This window comes from Trachemys scripta, chromosome 4, assembly GCF_013100865.1.
Source record: "Trachemys scripta elegans isolate TJP31775 chromosome 4, CAS_Tse_1.0, whole genome shotgun sequence".
Lineage (NCBI taxonomy): Eukaryota > Metazoa > Chordata > Testudines > Emydidae > Trachemys > Trachemys scripta.
The window spans coordinates 63,400,702-63,414,439 of record NC_048301.1 but is presented as its reverse complement, the minus strand read 5'-3'; the positions used below and the strand labels follow the sequence as shown (position 1 = coordinate 63,414,439).

General features: G+C 45.6%; 1 protein-coding gene across 2 annotated transcripts in view; it reads left to right on the top strand.

Annotated features, from left to right (window-relative positions):
- The window catches only part of UBR1 (ubiquitin protein ligase E3 component n-recognin 1), a 140,112-nt gene extending 126,679 nt beyond the window's left edge, over positions 1-13,433 (top strand). Inside the window, exons 46-47 of one of the 2 annotated variants that reach the window (XM_034769201.1) lie at positions 9,972-10,073; positions 10,423-13,433. In XM_034769201.1, the coding sequence (XP_034625092.1) occupies positions 9,972-10,073; positions 10,423-10,564 (244 nt within the window). In that variant the 3' untranslated portion in view covers positions 10,565-13,433. The remainder of the gene's footprint in view (positions 1-9,971; positions 10,074-10,422) is intronic. The other variant, XM_034769202.1, reaches the window with a different exon arrangement.
- Positions 13,434-13,738: the final 305 nt, after the last annotated feature.

Sequence of the window (13,738 nt, the reverse complement as noted above, 5' to 3'; positions counted from 1 at the left end):
CTGCAAGTTTCACCTCACTTAAAAACTACTTGCTTACAAAATCAGACAAAAAATATACAAAAGTGTCACAGCACACTACTACTGAAAAATTGCTTACTTTCTTCTTTTTACCATATAATTATAAATCAATTGGAATATAAATATTGTACTTACATTTCAGTGTATAGTATATAGAACACTATAAACTAGTCACTGTCTGTATGAAATTTTAATTTGTACTGACTTCGCTAGTGCTTTTTATATAACCTGTTGTGAAACCAAGCAAATATCTAGATGAGTTGATGTACCCCCTGGAAGACCTCTGCGTACCTCCAGGGGTACAAGAACCACTGCTCTAAGCCACCAAAAAGTTAAATCACCCTGCGGTAAAACTGCAATGTTGGTCAATGGGTAGTGCTATAGTCTGAAGATGTCCGGTGCACCCTTTGTCATGTGTTTACAGAATACCACAAAGCCAATAAGTCTATATTAACAGTAACTACTTTTCAGGTAAAATAACAAGTCTGTGCTGCAGGATCTTGCATTTGGCTTGCATTTTCAAAGTATCATAAGGGAGTTAGGCGCCCTACTCCTTTAGGCTCGTTAGAAAATCCTAGCCTTTTATGCATGTTTAGTGCCAAGTTGTTAGTGTATGTGATGGACAAATTACTTACACTTTTAAAAATGCAGCTTTTTCTGCATTGTTGAGTACTGTAAAGGGGCTAAATCTGATTTTTGTCTATTAATTTTGTTCTCTGTAGCTTAAAAATGGCTGAATTGACATTGGGGTGGGACCAACTTGTTCAGAGGGCTTGAGGCATGGGATTGAGTGGTTTTGGAGGGAGCAACATGCATACCTCCTCTGAGAGGTTTGCTATAGTATGGAGCTCTTAAGGGGGAGAAATAACAGAACTCCAAGAGCATCTGTAGGAGTAAGAAATTATTTCCTGGAGGTTTCAAAACAGATTTAACTAGCATCCGAGCTTTTACCTCCTTGCACTGCCCATCAGGAGTGAGTTTGCTCACACATAGACACAGAAAAGAAAGGAGAGCAGTATTTATTTTCTTTAAAAGACTGCAATAATTAACTAAAGTTTCTCAGTTTTAATAAACATGGCTAGCACTTAGCACATTCTCTGTATAAGTGGTATCCTCCCAGTTAGTGAAGATTAACATAGGGGTCACAGTGAAATGTCAAGAATGGTCTAGTAGCTAAGTGAAGAGGCAGTTGACTGACCATACCCAGATAACAGAATAGCACAGTCCACAAAATAAAGAAATGTAATAGCTGATTATTCTTCAAGTGATGTCACATGTCCATTCCACTCTTGGGTGTCAGTGTGCACAGCACATGGCCATCAGAAACTTATTCCATCAGTGATACCCATTGGGCAGCTCAAGCTCAGCCTGCTGCTGCACACCATTGTGCAGAGTTGTAAAGGGCAGAGCTGCCCCTACCCCCACTCAGTTCCATCTTACTGCCAGTCGTTGGAACGCTACAATACCAGAACAGTTCTCTTGGCCTTTGTGAATATCTTGTATGTGTGTTTGTTAGTCCAGTCTTCAGCATAGTTATGATGGTTAGACTTCTTTTCAGACTTGATTTCCTCATTTGTGGGGTTTTCTGTTTGTGGTACCGGAGTATGCCCCAATCACCGGGCTTCAAACTGTGCACTTTGTGCTCAAGGCCTATGCCAGTGATCGATCCGTGTAATAGCTGCCTGAAGTGCTTGGGGAGGTGCACATAAAGGACTTGTGAGGGGATTTCAAGCCTAGAACAAAGAAGGATATGGGGGCTAGGCCGAAATTCTTGCTGATGGAGGCAGCGCTCAGGCCTCTGTCAGAGCCTTCCTCAGTGCTGAGTGCTCCAGATTCATTGAGAAAAGCGTCTCCACCTTTAGAGGAATCCCAGCACCATTCTACCTTGCCCACACTGAGGAAGAAATACAAACTTCCAGAAAAACCCCAACCAGGAGAAGATGTCCACCTTCTAAGTCTGGTGAGAGGGGCGAGAAGGAGTCGAGTAGAGTACACCTGAAACCTAAACACTCCTCCTCTAAATTGGTGACTGAGTTGACTCCAGCACCACAAGGAGCATTGTCAAGCCTGCCACAAGAAGCAGCACTGTCAACTTCTTGGGCACTGCAACAAGGGATCATCTCCATGTCATCTACCCCGGAAGCACTTGCAGAGCAGATTTCTTGCTGCTGCCTCTTGGTGACTGTTTCCTTCCTTATAGGAGTCCAATCCCTCTGCATTGCTGCCCCGTCGGCCAGCGATTTAACCTCCAGTACCCCAGTTGCCTGCTTTCTGGATAGGTGGGCCCTGGGTACCCTCTAAGGGGAAGCATGCAATGATGGTGTCGCTTCACCCATCGCCAGTCCCTTGGAACTGGTCACCAGCACCAACTAGTTCAGCCCTGCCATTGTCAGAAGAAGGGGAATCTTTGTTGTCAGGCTTAGAGGTGGGATTTGATGTCTCGCAACCCCAAAGCAAGACCCTCCGGGCCCCTCAAAGATCCTCTCTTCCGACCTATCACCCTGACCTCTGAGTGGGACTTGCCATGAGAATGTGGCCAGGACAATGGGGCCTTGTCCTGTACCAGTGGTTGTTTTGGAACAGTTGGAGGTTTCTCCGAACTTTCAGATCTTCCCCACACCATGCGTACTTGAGACCCTCATCTAGAAGGGCAGAATTTGCACACCGAGAGGCTCCGTCCCCAGAGTCCAGTAACAGGCCTAGTATGAAGTACCAAGAAGAGGTTCCAGAACCAGAGCAACATCCATTAGAAGAGATTCTACCCCTTCCGGTCTTGGCTTCCTCTCCAGATGAGGCTGTTTCATCTGGGATAACTTCACCTCCTCCTCCTGAGGATTTTAAAGTTTATCAGGAATTGTTAAAGAAAGTGGCTGAAGACTTAAGTGTACAGGTCGAGGGGTTAGGGAGTCCTCACGTCACCTGGAGGCCAATCAATGAGGCCATACTAGAGCCTATAAAGGCTTTATGGCAGACTCCATCCTCTTTGGCTCCCACCTCTAAAAGGGCAGAAAGAAAGTACAATGTACCCGCCCAATGTTTTGAGTACCTTTTAGACTCACCCACCTCTGGGCTCATCAGTCATTACAGCAGCACCAGGCTGCCATGCACAAGTCAGAAGATGCTAAGAGGCAAAAGTTATTCAGCAGAAAGATTTATTTGATGGGGGCTGCAACTGCATATTGCTAACCATCGGGCTCTGTTGGAGTGTATAATTTTAATTTGTGGGGCTCCATGGAGAAGTTCAGAGAGCTGTTCCTGGAGAATGGTAGCCAGAAATTCTCTCCCCTGGTCAATGAAGGCGGACTAGTCGCAAGAACATCACTGCAGGTGGGGCTGAATGCAGCAGACTCAGCAGATAGAAGCCATGGCTTCTGCAGTTGCCAAGCGTAGATCTTCCTGGTTGCAGTCTTTTGGTCTTCCCTATGAAGTCCAGAATATTATCCAGGGCTTGCCATTTGAAGGTCCTTCTCTTATCTCAGACCATCAGCAAGCTCCATTAACTTAAGGACTTTAGAGCCACCTTGAAGTCCATAGATCTATACACACCTGCCCTGGTCAGGAAGCATTATTGGCCCCAGTAGACATACAGATATTCCATTTCTCCTTCTCAACAGGACCTGTCAAAAAAAGTGGTCCAGGGTTATATGCATAGGCCTCCCCATCCTGCTGCTTCAGCTCCAGCAGTGTTCCCTCTAATTTTTCCCACCCATGTGTGGAATGAATTTTGTTATGTGCACCAATATGGAGGTGATGTGTGACACACAAAAAAAATCATGTGGTGGGGTGGGGCCGAGGGGTTCTTGTGGGAGGGGGCTCAGGGCTGGGCAGAGGGTTGGGGTGTGAGGGTGTAAGGGCTCCGGCTGGGGGTGTGGGCTCTGGGGTGGGACTGGGGATGAGGGGCTCAGGGCTGGGGCAGAAGGTTGAGTGCAGGGGTTGAGGGTTCCAGCTGGGAGTGCGGGCTCTGCGGTGGGGCTGGGGATGAGACTTTGGGGTGCAGGAGGGTGCTCTGGGGCTATGCGGGGAGAGACGATTCCCCCCAGCGCTTTCTCCCTGCAGCAGCACCTGGGATGGGGCAGAGAGGCACTTGTCCCCGCTGCAGGAGGTCTGGAGAGGCAGGATAGGCGCTCCTCCCCCAGGCCCAGGCCAGGGGAGGGCCGCTCCTGGGGCCAGGCCGCTCTGGCCGCAGCAGGTCGGGGCCACAGGGTGAGTTGGGGCCAGGGGAGGGATGCCTCTGCTCCGGCCGCGGAAGGTCCCTGGACGGGTTCCCTAAGTGCCTGTGTGGTGCTAAATAGATTGCTGTGCGGCCGTGCAGCTTACAGGGAACTTAGGGCTCCAGCTCCGGGCCCTTCAAGATAGCCTGGAAGTGCAATCATTTTGATGGTCAGTTGAGATCTACATACCAGTCTCCATCTCTTCAGAGCCAAACTACCTCACCTTTGCAAACCATCTGTCCCATTTTCACTGTGCTTGGTCCTGAGTAACTTTAGACCATAGTGTCTTGAGCACTGTGGAAGTGGAATATACTCTCCAGTTTGTTTCTGCCCCTCCTCCCACCTTTCCTCCCTGTCCTTCAGGGACCACTCTCACAAGAAACTCCTTATCGAGGAAGTACAATAGCTACTTCAGTTGGGAGCCATATAGGAGGTTCCATGTAGTCCCAGAGGGAAGGGGTTTTATTCCAGAAATTTCCTAATCCCAAAAGTGAAGGGGGATTTCAGGCCAATCTTAAACCTGCATCCACTCAACAAATTTTTAAAAAAAGATAAGTATCTGAGAGGTAGCCGTGTTAGTCTGGATCTGTAAAAAGCGACAAAGAGTCCTGTGGCACTTTATAGACTAACGGACGTATTGGGGCATAAGCTTTCGTGGGTGAATACCCACTTCATCAGATGAATGTAGTGGAAATTTCCAGAGGCAGGTATAAATATGCAAGCAAGAATCAGTCTAGAGATAACAAGGTTAGTTCAATAAGGGAGGATGAGGCCCTCTTCTAGCAGTTGAGGTGTGAACACCAAGGGAGGAGAAACTGCATTTGTAGTTGGCTAGCCATTCACAGTCTTTGTTTAATCCTGATCTGATGGTGTCAAATTTGCAAATGAACTGAAGCTCAGCAGTTTCTCTTCAAAGAGAAGAGGGCCTCATCCTCCCTGATTGAACTAGGGTTACCATACGTCCGGATTTTCCCGGACATGTCCGGCTTTTTGGGACTCAAATCCCCGTCCGGGGGGAAATCCCAAAAAGCCGAACATGTCCAGGAAAATCCGGTGCCGCTGGGACGGGGGCTGGCCCGGGGCCGGCGGTGCTGGGCCGCCGGGGGGGGGCGCCAGGCCGCCAGGGGCCGGCGGTGCCGGGCGGGCCGGGGGTGCTCAGCCGGGGGGCCGGCAGTGCTGGGCGGGCCGGGGGTGCTCTGGCCCGGGCCCGGGGCCGGCACCCCAGGACCCGAGCCGACCCAGGCTGGAGCCGCTGGGGGGCCAGCCTGGGCCGCGCCTCCTCCCCCCACAACCCCTTACCTGCTTCAGGCTTCCCGCGAATCAAATGTTCGCGGGAAGCAGGGGAGGGGGCGGAGACTTTGGGGAAGGGGCGGAGTTGGGGCGGGGCTGGGGGCGGGGCCCCGTGGAGTGTCCTCCATTTGGAGGCACAAAATATGGTAACCCTAATTGAACTAACCTCGTTATCTCTAGACTGATTCTTGCCTGCATATTTATACCTGCCTCTGGAAATTTCGACTACATTCATCTGACGAAGTGGGTATTCACCCACGAAAGCTTATGCTCCAATACGTCTGTTAGTCTATAACAGGGGTCGGCAACCTAGGGCACATGTGCCAAACACGGCATGCAAGCCAATTTTGAGTGGCATGCTGCTGCCTGCCGCAGTCCCGGCCCCCAGCCCCACTCAGCCCCCCCCCCCACCGCTCTCCCCTGCCGGGGCAGGAGGCAGAAGCTTGGTCCTGTGGCAGCCAAGCTTCCCCCCTCCCCCGCTTCTTCCCCCACCGTGCTGCTTTCCTGCCCCTCCTCCTCCTCTTCCTCTCCCTCCCTGTACTGATCAGCTGATGGCCCTTGGGAGGGGGAGGAATGGCAGTGTGCTTGCTGCTCCGTAGAGGAGGCAGAGAAGAGGTAGGGTCGGGGCCTTGGGGATGGGGGTGGAAAAGGGCATATCTTTTCCAGCCCCCTGCCATGAGCTGCTCAGGGTAGGGGGCTGGGAGCACCCCCACGAGCCAAGCACCCCAGCCTTTTGCCCTGACCCCTGATCCCCACACACCCAGCATTCTGCCCTGCACCTCCACACACCCCCAGCCCTCTACCCTGACCCCTGAACCTCCGCACAGGTCTGGGTTCACGGCTGCTGGCCCCTTGCCAGCCGCCGTCCGAGCCGCAGGCCCCGCTCAGCCCGCTGCCAGCCTAGGTGAACAGAACCCCAGGCTGGTGGTGTAAGATCAGCATTTTAATTTAATTTTAAATGAAGCTTCTTAAACATTTTGAAAACCTTGTTTATTTTACATACAACAATAGTTTTAGTTATATAATATAGACTTGTAGAGAGAGATCTTCTAAAAAACTGTATTACTGGCACGCGAAACCTTAAATTAAAGTGAATAAGTGAAGACTCGGCACACCACTTCTGGAAGGTTGCCTACCCCTGGTCTATAAGGTGCCACAGGACTCTTTGTCGCTTTTAAAAAAAGATAGTTTTGCATGATCATCCTAGCTTCTATTACCCCTTCCCTGGATCCTGGGGACTGGTATGTCATCCTCAACTTAAAAGATGCTATTTCCAGGTGATAATCAATCAGGGTCAGAGGAAGTGCCTCCAATTTCTGGTAAATCAAAATCATTACCACTACACTGTACTGCTTTCAGCGAGTAAGCAGCTCCCAGAGTCTTTACAAAAGTCATGGCAGTAGTAGCTGCATTACTCTGAAGACTGGGAGTTCAGATTTACCTCTATCTGGACAACTAGCTTGTAAGAGTCCAGTCTACATTGCAAGTACAGAACAGTCTTGACCTGATCCAATCAATGTTCAATGCAGTGTGATTGTTATTCAACACAGAAAAATCTCTCCTTTCCCAGGCCTGGAGGATAAAGTTTATAGGGGCTGTACTGGACTCCTCTCAAGCCAGGGCCTCTCTTCCAGTATCCAGATTCCGGGCAATCTATTCACTTGTTAGACTTTGAAGGCTTACCCCGTCACACCTGTACAAAACTGTTCGAGGTTTACAGGTCATATGGCCCCTTCCACCTATCCTCACCTCCCTAGATCGGTGGACAAATTCTGCCAATGTATATATGGGCGTTCCGTTTACCCACCCACAGCCAACTCTCATACTAGTGACAGATGCTTTTGATCTGGGGTGGTGAGCCCACCTGGATTCTCGACAGACTCGGAGTCTGTGGTCCTCAGAAGACTCAGCTTTACACATCAGTGTCAGAGAAATGAAACCTGTCAGCCTAGCATGCCAAGTATTTCTGTTGTAGATCAGCAGAAGCAGCTTGTTAGTCCTCACAGACAACACAATGGCAATGTTTTACCTCAACAAACAACAGGGAGCCTGCTCTTCTCCACTCTGTCCAGAAGCAGCTTTACTCTGGGAGCTCTGTATTGCCAGCTTGATAGATCTAGAAGTATCTTACCTGCCAGGGACACAGAACAACCTATAAGGCCACCTGAACAGATCATTTACAAGTCATCACGAGTGATGTCTTTGCAAGATGTGGCCAGGTACATCTTCCAGCAGTGGGGGCTTCCCCAGATAGACCTATTTGCAACAAAGTCCAACAGAAAGTGTCCACTAATTCTGCTCCCTATGGAGTCACAGTCCTGGTTCCATAACAGGTGATAAGCTTCTCTGTGCTTCTCCACCAATTCCATTCATTCACAAGGTGTTACTAAAGATAAGACAGGACCAGGCCAGAATCACACGTAGAGCCACAGCATGAACCCATCAGCACAAGTTTTCCACTCTCCTGGCACTATCAGTGAAACTTCTAATTTTACTTCCTGGGAGATTAGGTCCAAGTCTAGTGGATCACAGTTGCCTACTCCACCTGAGCCAACAGTCCTTTCACTTAACTGCAGGGATGCTCCATCGGTAGGCACTAGAGAGCAGGCCTACTTGAAAGACATCGAGATCCTGCTGAATAGCTGAAAGCCTTCTACAAGAGTAACTTGCCTCTGCCAATAGAAATGTTTTTCCATCTGTTCTCGCCAGTGTGGATTATCGCCGACAAGTTCTTCAGTTCAACGTATTCTGGGCCTGAATTATTATACCTGAAACACAAAACCAGGTTTGGGGGCAAGTTCCTTCAAGGTACATACAACAACTATTTCAGTACTCCATCCTGAAGTGGACAATCACTTTATTGACATATCATTAGAGAAAATAAAGTTTTTAAAAGGCTTAGTCAAATTAAACCCTTAGATGCAAGATCAAGTTGCCCTGTGGGATCTAAACTTAGTATTGTAAAGATATATGGGTTCTCCATGAAAGCAACTAGCTACTCGCTTTCTGCAGCATCTATCAATTAAGGTGGCATTTTTGGTGGCCATTACCTCTGCCAGAAGAATAGGGGATCTGTGGGCATTAATGTGCATTAATGCCTTCGTATATGATCTTTTTTAAGGACCTGCATTCTCTCTCAAAGGTGGTTTCTTCTTTCCATGTAAATCAGCCAATTTATTTGCCCGTAGTATACCCAAAGCCACACATGAGCAAGGGAGAAGAGCATTTGCATACCTTGGACATGAGGAGAGCCTTAGCATTTTACCTGGACAGAACCAGACACTTTCTTAAATCATCCCAACTGTTCATAGCAGTGGCAGACAGAAAAAGAGGTCAGTCTCCATCCAGAGAATTTCTTCCTGGATCACATCCTGCGTACATATGTGCTATGACTTGGCTAATGTTGCTCTGCCGGACAGTCTCTCAGCTCATTCGGTGAGGTTGCAGTTGGCCTCAGCGGCTTTTCTAGCACAAGTTCCAGTTGTTGACATTTGTACAGCAGCAACCACCTCAGTCCACACATTTGAGCCACAGCACAGTGGGAGGCAAGACTCCAGAGAGGATGCTAGAGTTGGACAAAAGTTGTTCTCCAATCTTTATTGAAATAGACTCTGATCTCATCTCCTGTTCTTATGTCTTGTGAGTCACCAAGTTTAGAATGCACATGTACAGTCACTCGAAGAAAAATTAGTTATTAACCTGTTTTGTAACGGTTGTTTCACATGTCCATTCCATGACCCACCCTCTTGTCCCCCTCTACATCGAAGTTTCAGCAAGTAGGAACTGGGGGGCGGGGGGCGCTAGGGGCAGCTCTGCTCTTTATACCTGCATGCAGTGGTGCACTACAGCAGAGGGAGCTTGAGCTGCCCAACCAGTACCACTGAGAAATACGTTTGTGATGGCTGTGCAGTGGGCACACCAACACCCAAAAGTGTAATGGACATGTGCAGCACATCTTGAACAGTTACAGAACAGATAAGTAACCATTTTATTCTTATTGATGATAAGGCCCCTTGTGTCACGGGTATCTAATACAATACAATCACATATTTATTGCTTTTGTGAAAGTCTGTACGGGCTTGTCTGAACACAAAGATTGAACCAGTTTAGCTCAAATAGATTTTTAAAATTTATTTAGTTAAACTCTTGTAACCCCCTGAGTGCATGCTCCTTTATGTTGGTTTAGATCTGGATTATATCAGTTTAACTTTCAGCTAATTTACAGATGTAAACTAAACCAATATAAGCTAGATTTAAACCAATATAGCAGTGTTCACCCACGGGGTTACACTAGTTTAACTAAATCTGTTTAAAACAACACTTCTAGTTAAGCCAGTGCAACTTTGTGCGTAGACCTGTCAAAGTTTAAGCTTTCTTTAAGGTTGCTTATAAATAGTATCTGCAAAATGATATGGTTAATAATATTTTAAACGTGATTATTTTTGCCTTCAGAATCAGGGCATGCAGAGTAGTCCTGATAGAAGGTAAAACCAGAGGCTGCTTATATCCTGCTCCCTATCTCGATGAATATGGAGAAACAGACCCAGACTTGAAGTAAGTGCATGTTTAACTTTTTACTTGCTAGGAGTCTTAATTTTTTCCCCTTTCTTTGTTGTTCCCCTTATACTGCATGCAGTTCCTGCACAGTTCTGAGCAGCCCCATTTCTGATAGACCGGTGGTGAAAAATGGTTAGCAATCACACTGTCATTCAGTATTTTCCATGGTTATTAGCATGGGTAATTAATCTGGGACTGTTAATAGACACTTTGCCTAGACTTATTTGCACTTGACATTTTCATAGAGTCAACCAGGAAAGAGAGAAGGAAAAGAAAAGGCCCAAAGATGGGGATATGTAATGTTGTAACATGCCTAATGAATGTTCTCATTATTTCTCCCATGAAGAAGAGGCAACCCCCTGCATTTATGTCATGAACGTTACCGGAAACTTCATCTTCTATGGCAGCAACACTGCATCATAGAGGAGATTGCCAGAAGCCAGGAAACCAATCAAATCATCTTTGGATTCAACTGGCACCTGCTCTGAGTCCTAGCTTTTAATTAAATTCTGATGAGTATGGATGATGTTTGGACAAAGGAAAAGGGGGAGTATTACAGAGCCTTCTCTAAGGGTTCAGACACATGATTGATGCATTGAAACAAAATAATTCTCATTTCATAGGTTTTACCTTAAAAAAAAAAACACAAAACAAAACAAAAAAAAAACCACCCTATGTGGTGACTGTTGTAGAATATTCAGGGACAGAAATATCTTTTTCCAAAGGTTATAGTCTCTACTGATTACATGAGTGTAGCTTCCCACATTCACCTGCCTTCCATATGTACACACCAAAAGTCCCAAACTGTCATTTACTGGCACTGGAATACACCCAGAGGTGTGTTGCTAGGAAAGAACCAAGTAAGAGAAGCTGTTAATATTTACAGTCATGTGGTACAATAGGCATATCAGGGTTGATGTGATGTTGAAATTGTTTGTCTTTTGGAATTGTGTACAACCTCTCCTCCTCCATACTGTGTGTCTGGGTTCCTAGCCCTGGCTTAGAACTTAAAATGGCCAAGGTCTGTAGCATATTTTCAGAGGGAGAAGTGGTGCCAGGCCTCTACTAATCCATACCAACAGGCTCAGCAAGCATTAAGTGGTGCAGCAGAAACCTGCACTGTGCCAGACCCTGGGATTTATTGGAGAGTGCTTTCAGAGGAATGATGTTTCCACTAATCCAATCTTTAAAAGGGGCAGAAGGAGTGAATTGTGTGGGGGCGTTTCCATCTTGCTTGGTGCATGTAAAATTAAACTGTGTGTGCTTGTTGCATTGCCAGTACTGCACCTTATATAATGTAGCTTTAGTCTACTAATTCTGGAGACTACACCCAGGACTCCAGCACCACACTGGTGTGGTGTGGCTGTGATCAGCTTTACTATATTTGTAATCGTACTCGGCAGTCTGTGCAGAGACAAACTCTAGACTGCTGATCCAGTGGGTTAGCCATCTGTCCGCTACAAAAAACATAAACTGCAGTAAAATAAAAGCCATTTAAAGTTGAATTAAAAAGCAAGACCCTGTAGAAGATAGCATGGAATACTATCTATTTAGAATCACTAAACACAGGCATAAATCAATACTTTGTATGTCCATGTTGGAGGGGCTTCCCTCTCTTCATTCTTGTGTTATCTGTTTGGCGCTGTCCATAAACTGTCTGTTTCTGGAGTCAAGCCAACCAAATGCTCATTGTAACTTAAAGGAAAAAAATAGTTGTCTGTCTCTTTTTCAATAACTAATGGCATTTTTTTTTCATTAGCTCATTGTTTTGTTTCCCAGATTTTAGCCATAATAATTTACATGAAAGGATCTTGTGATGTGACAGGTAAAAGTTTTAAATACATAAATTCCCTATAACTATTACTTTTCCAAGCAATGCCATCTCTGTCTGAAAAGCTGAACTATCCAGAGAATGCATTTTAGATCTGTGTGTTCTGCTTTCCCCTCTTGCTGTTTGCGTGTGGGGGGGGGGGGGGGGGGGGGGTTGTTTTTTAATGCTCTGTTAAGGCTTAGAAAGGGAGGGCTATAAAGAATTTTGTGACCTGCTGTTTGAGAGCACGTGCTAGAAAGCAGGGTTTTGGATCCATGCGCGGTCCCGTGTTAACATAGATTCCAATGACAGTAATTAAATTTGGGATCCATCCGTGGTCCTGCGCTATAACCGAATTTGCGCTATATGGACACACATTCTAGCAATGGTCCGCTGTGTGTGTGTGTGACATACATACACACACACCACAATGTTTGCATTCTTTTCTTAACGGTGCAGTGAGGGGACATGCCAGGTGGGAGGGAGAATCACAAATCATGATTTCATGCTTAAGTATAATAATCCTCCTCCTAGTTTCTTGAAGTCCTTAGTGAACAGCAGTCACTACTCATTTAAAAGTGAAATTCAGATGGGTTGGAATATCAAATCATTATTTTCCAGCATTCAAATAGTCCTTAAAATTTTTGCTCTTTTTTTCAGCTTATTTTCCCCAGATAGTGTAAATAGTTATCTTCAGTATCTTTTCCTATTTTCTTCTTATTGCAATGAAGAATTCTCTCTTCATTTTGATATTTTCAGTTTTTTAAACTGAAGGTAAATCCCTCTGCAAAGAAACAATAGTGTTGTTAGTCTTGTCTAATCTGTGATTGAAACCTTGGGTTAGGAAAACCAGCTCCATGGAGACTTGTGTGCAGTGGCCAGTTTAAAGGTTACCAATAATACTGCTTACCAGCCAAAGCACTGTATTGAAATTAGCAAACATGCTTCACGGACTTCAGCACTGACTTCATAGCTGTGTTCACTTACTGTTTCCCTGTGGTTTATCTAGTCATGTATCAGATATTTTCAGTACTCCCTGCACTTTCAATGATGCAAGAAATTTGTACTCATGAATTTCAGCTAACAGACATGCAGCAAGATCACTTTATTTTGTGGTGTTGGTAATGAGCAATTCAAACTGTACTATACAGAGACAGAAGCTGGTTTGAGCAGGCAAACTCTTCCTTAACATTCCCAATTGTCTTTCTGTAGTTGGGAGAGGTAGGAAAATGAGGGCAAAGGAAGAAATTTAGCATCATTTTCTGTACGTTTGCACTTATTATTCTAGCGAATGGGCTCCCAGATCATCACTAATGAGTGTGGTCATTTCTCATTTCATAAATTACTATGCAGTTTGGTTCACTGTGAGTATTATCTGTATTTAGTGATTGCAAGATACTTATGCCACTGATTTGAATTCCATCCAAGATAAACTGAAGAAGTTATTTGAATAATGCGTATATTGGTATCCTTAACTGCAAAAATGTAAATTTGAAACTTGTATAATGTTGTTGTGCTTTTGAAATAAAATATCTTGTATATGTATATTTAAAAGAGGAAATAAAGTAACTTCTCATACATTGTTGGGCTTTTATTGGGAGGCAGTTTAGTATTTTACATTTCTCTTGCTGTGATGCCATCAGTATGGAAGGGGAAGAGGTGGCTAGTAAATAATTGGCAAACAGTACCAGTTAGCGTTACAGCTGATTAGTACTAGTTAACAGCTACTTAGTACTAACATCATAATTTTTGCTTCATGTTAGAGAAATGGATGCAGCCTTCTGTAGCAATTTTCAAATTAGAGTAACGCTCTCAAACTGTCTTTTTAGCTGTTCGTGCTACCAGCAGCTAG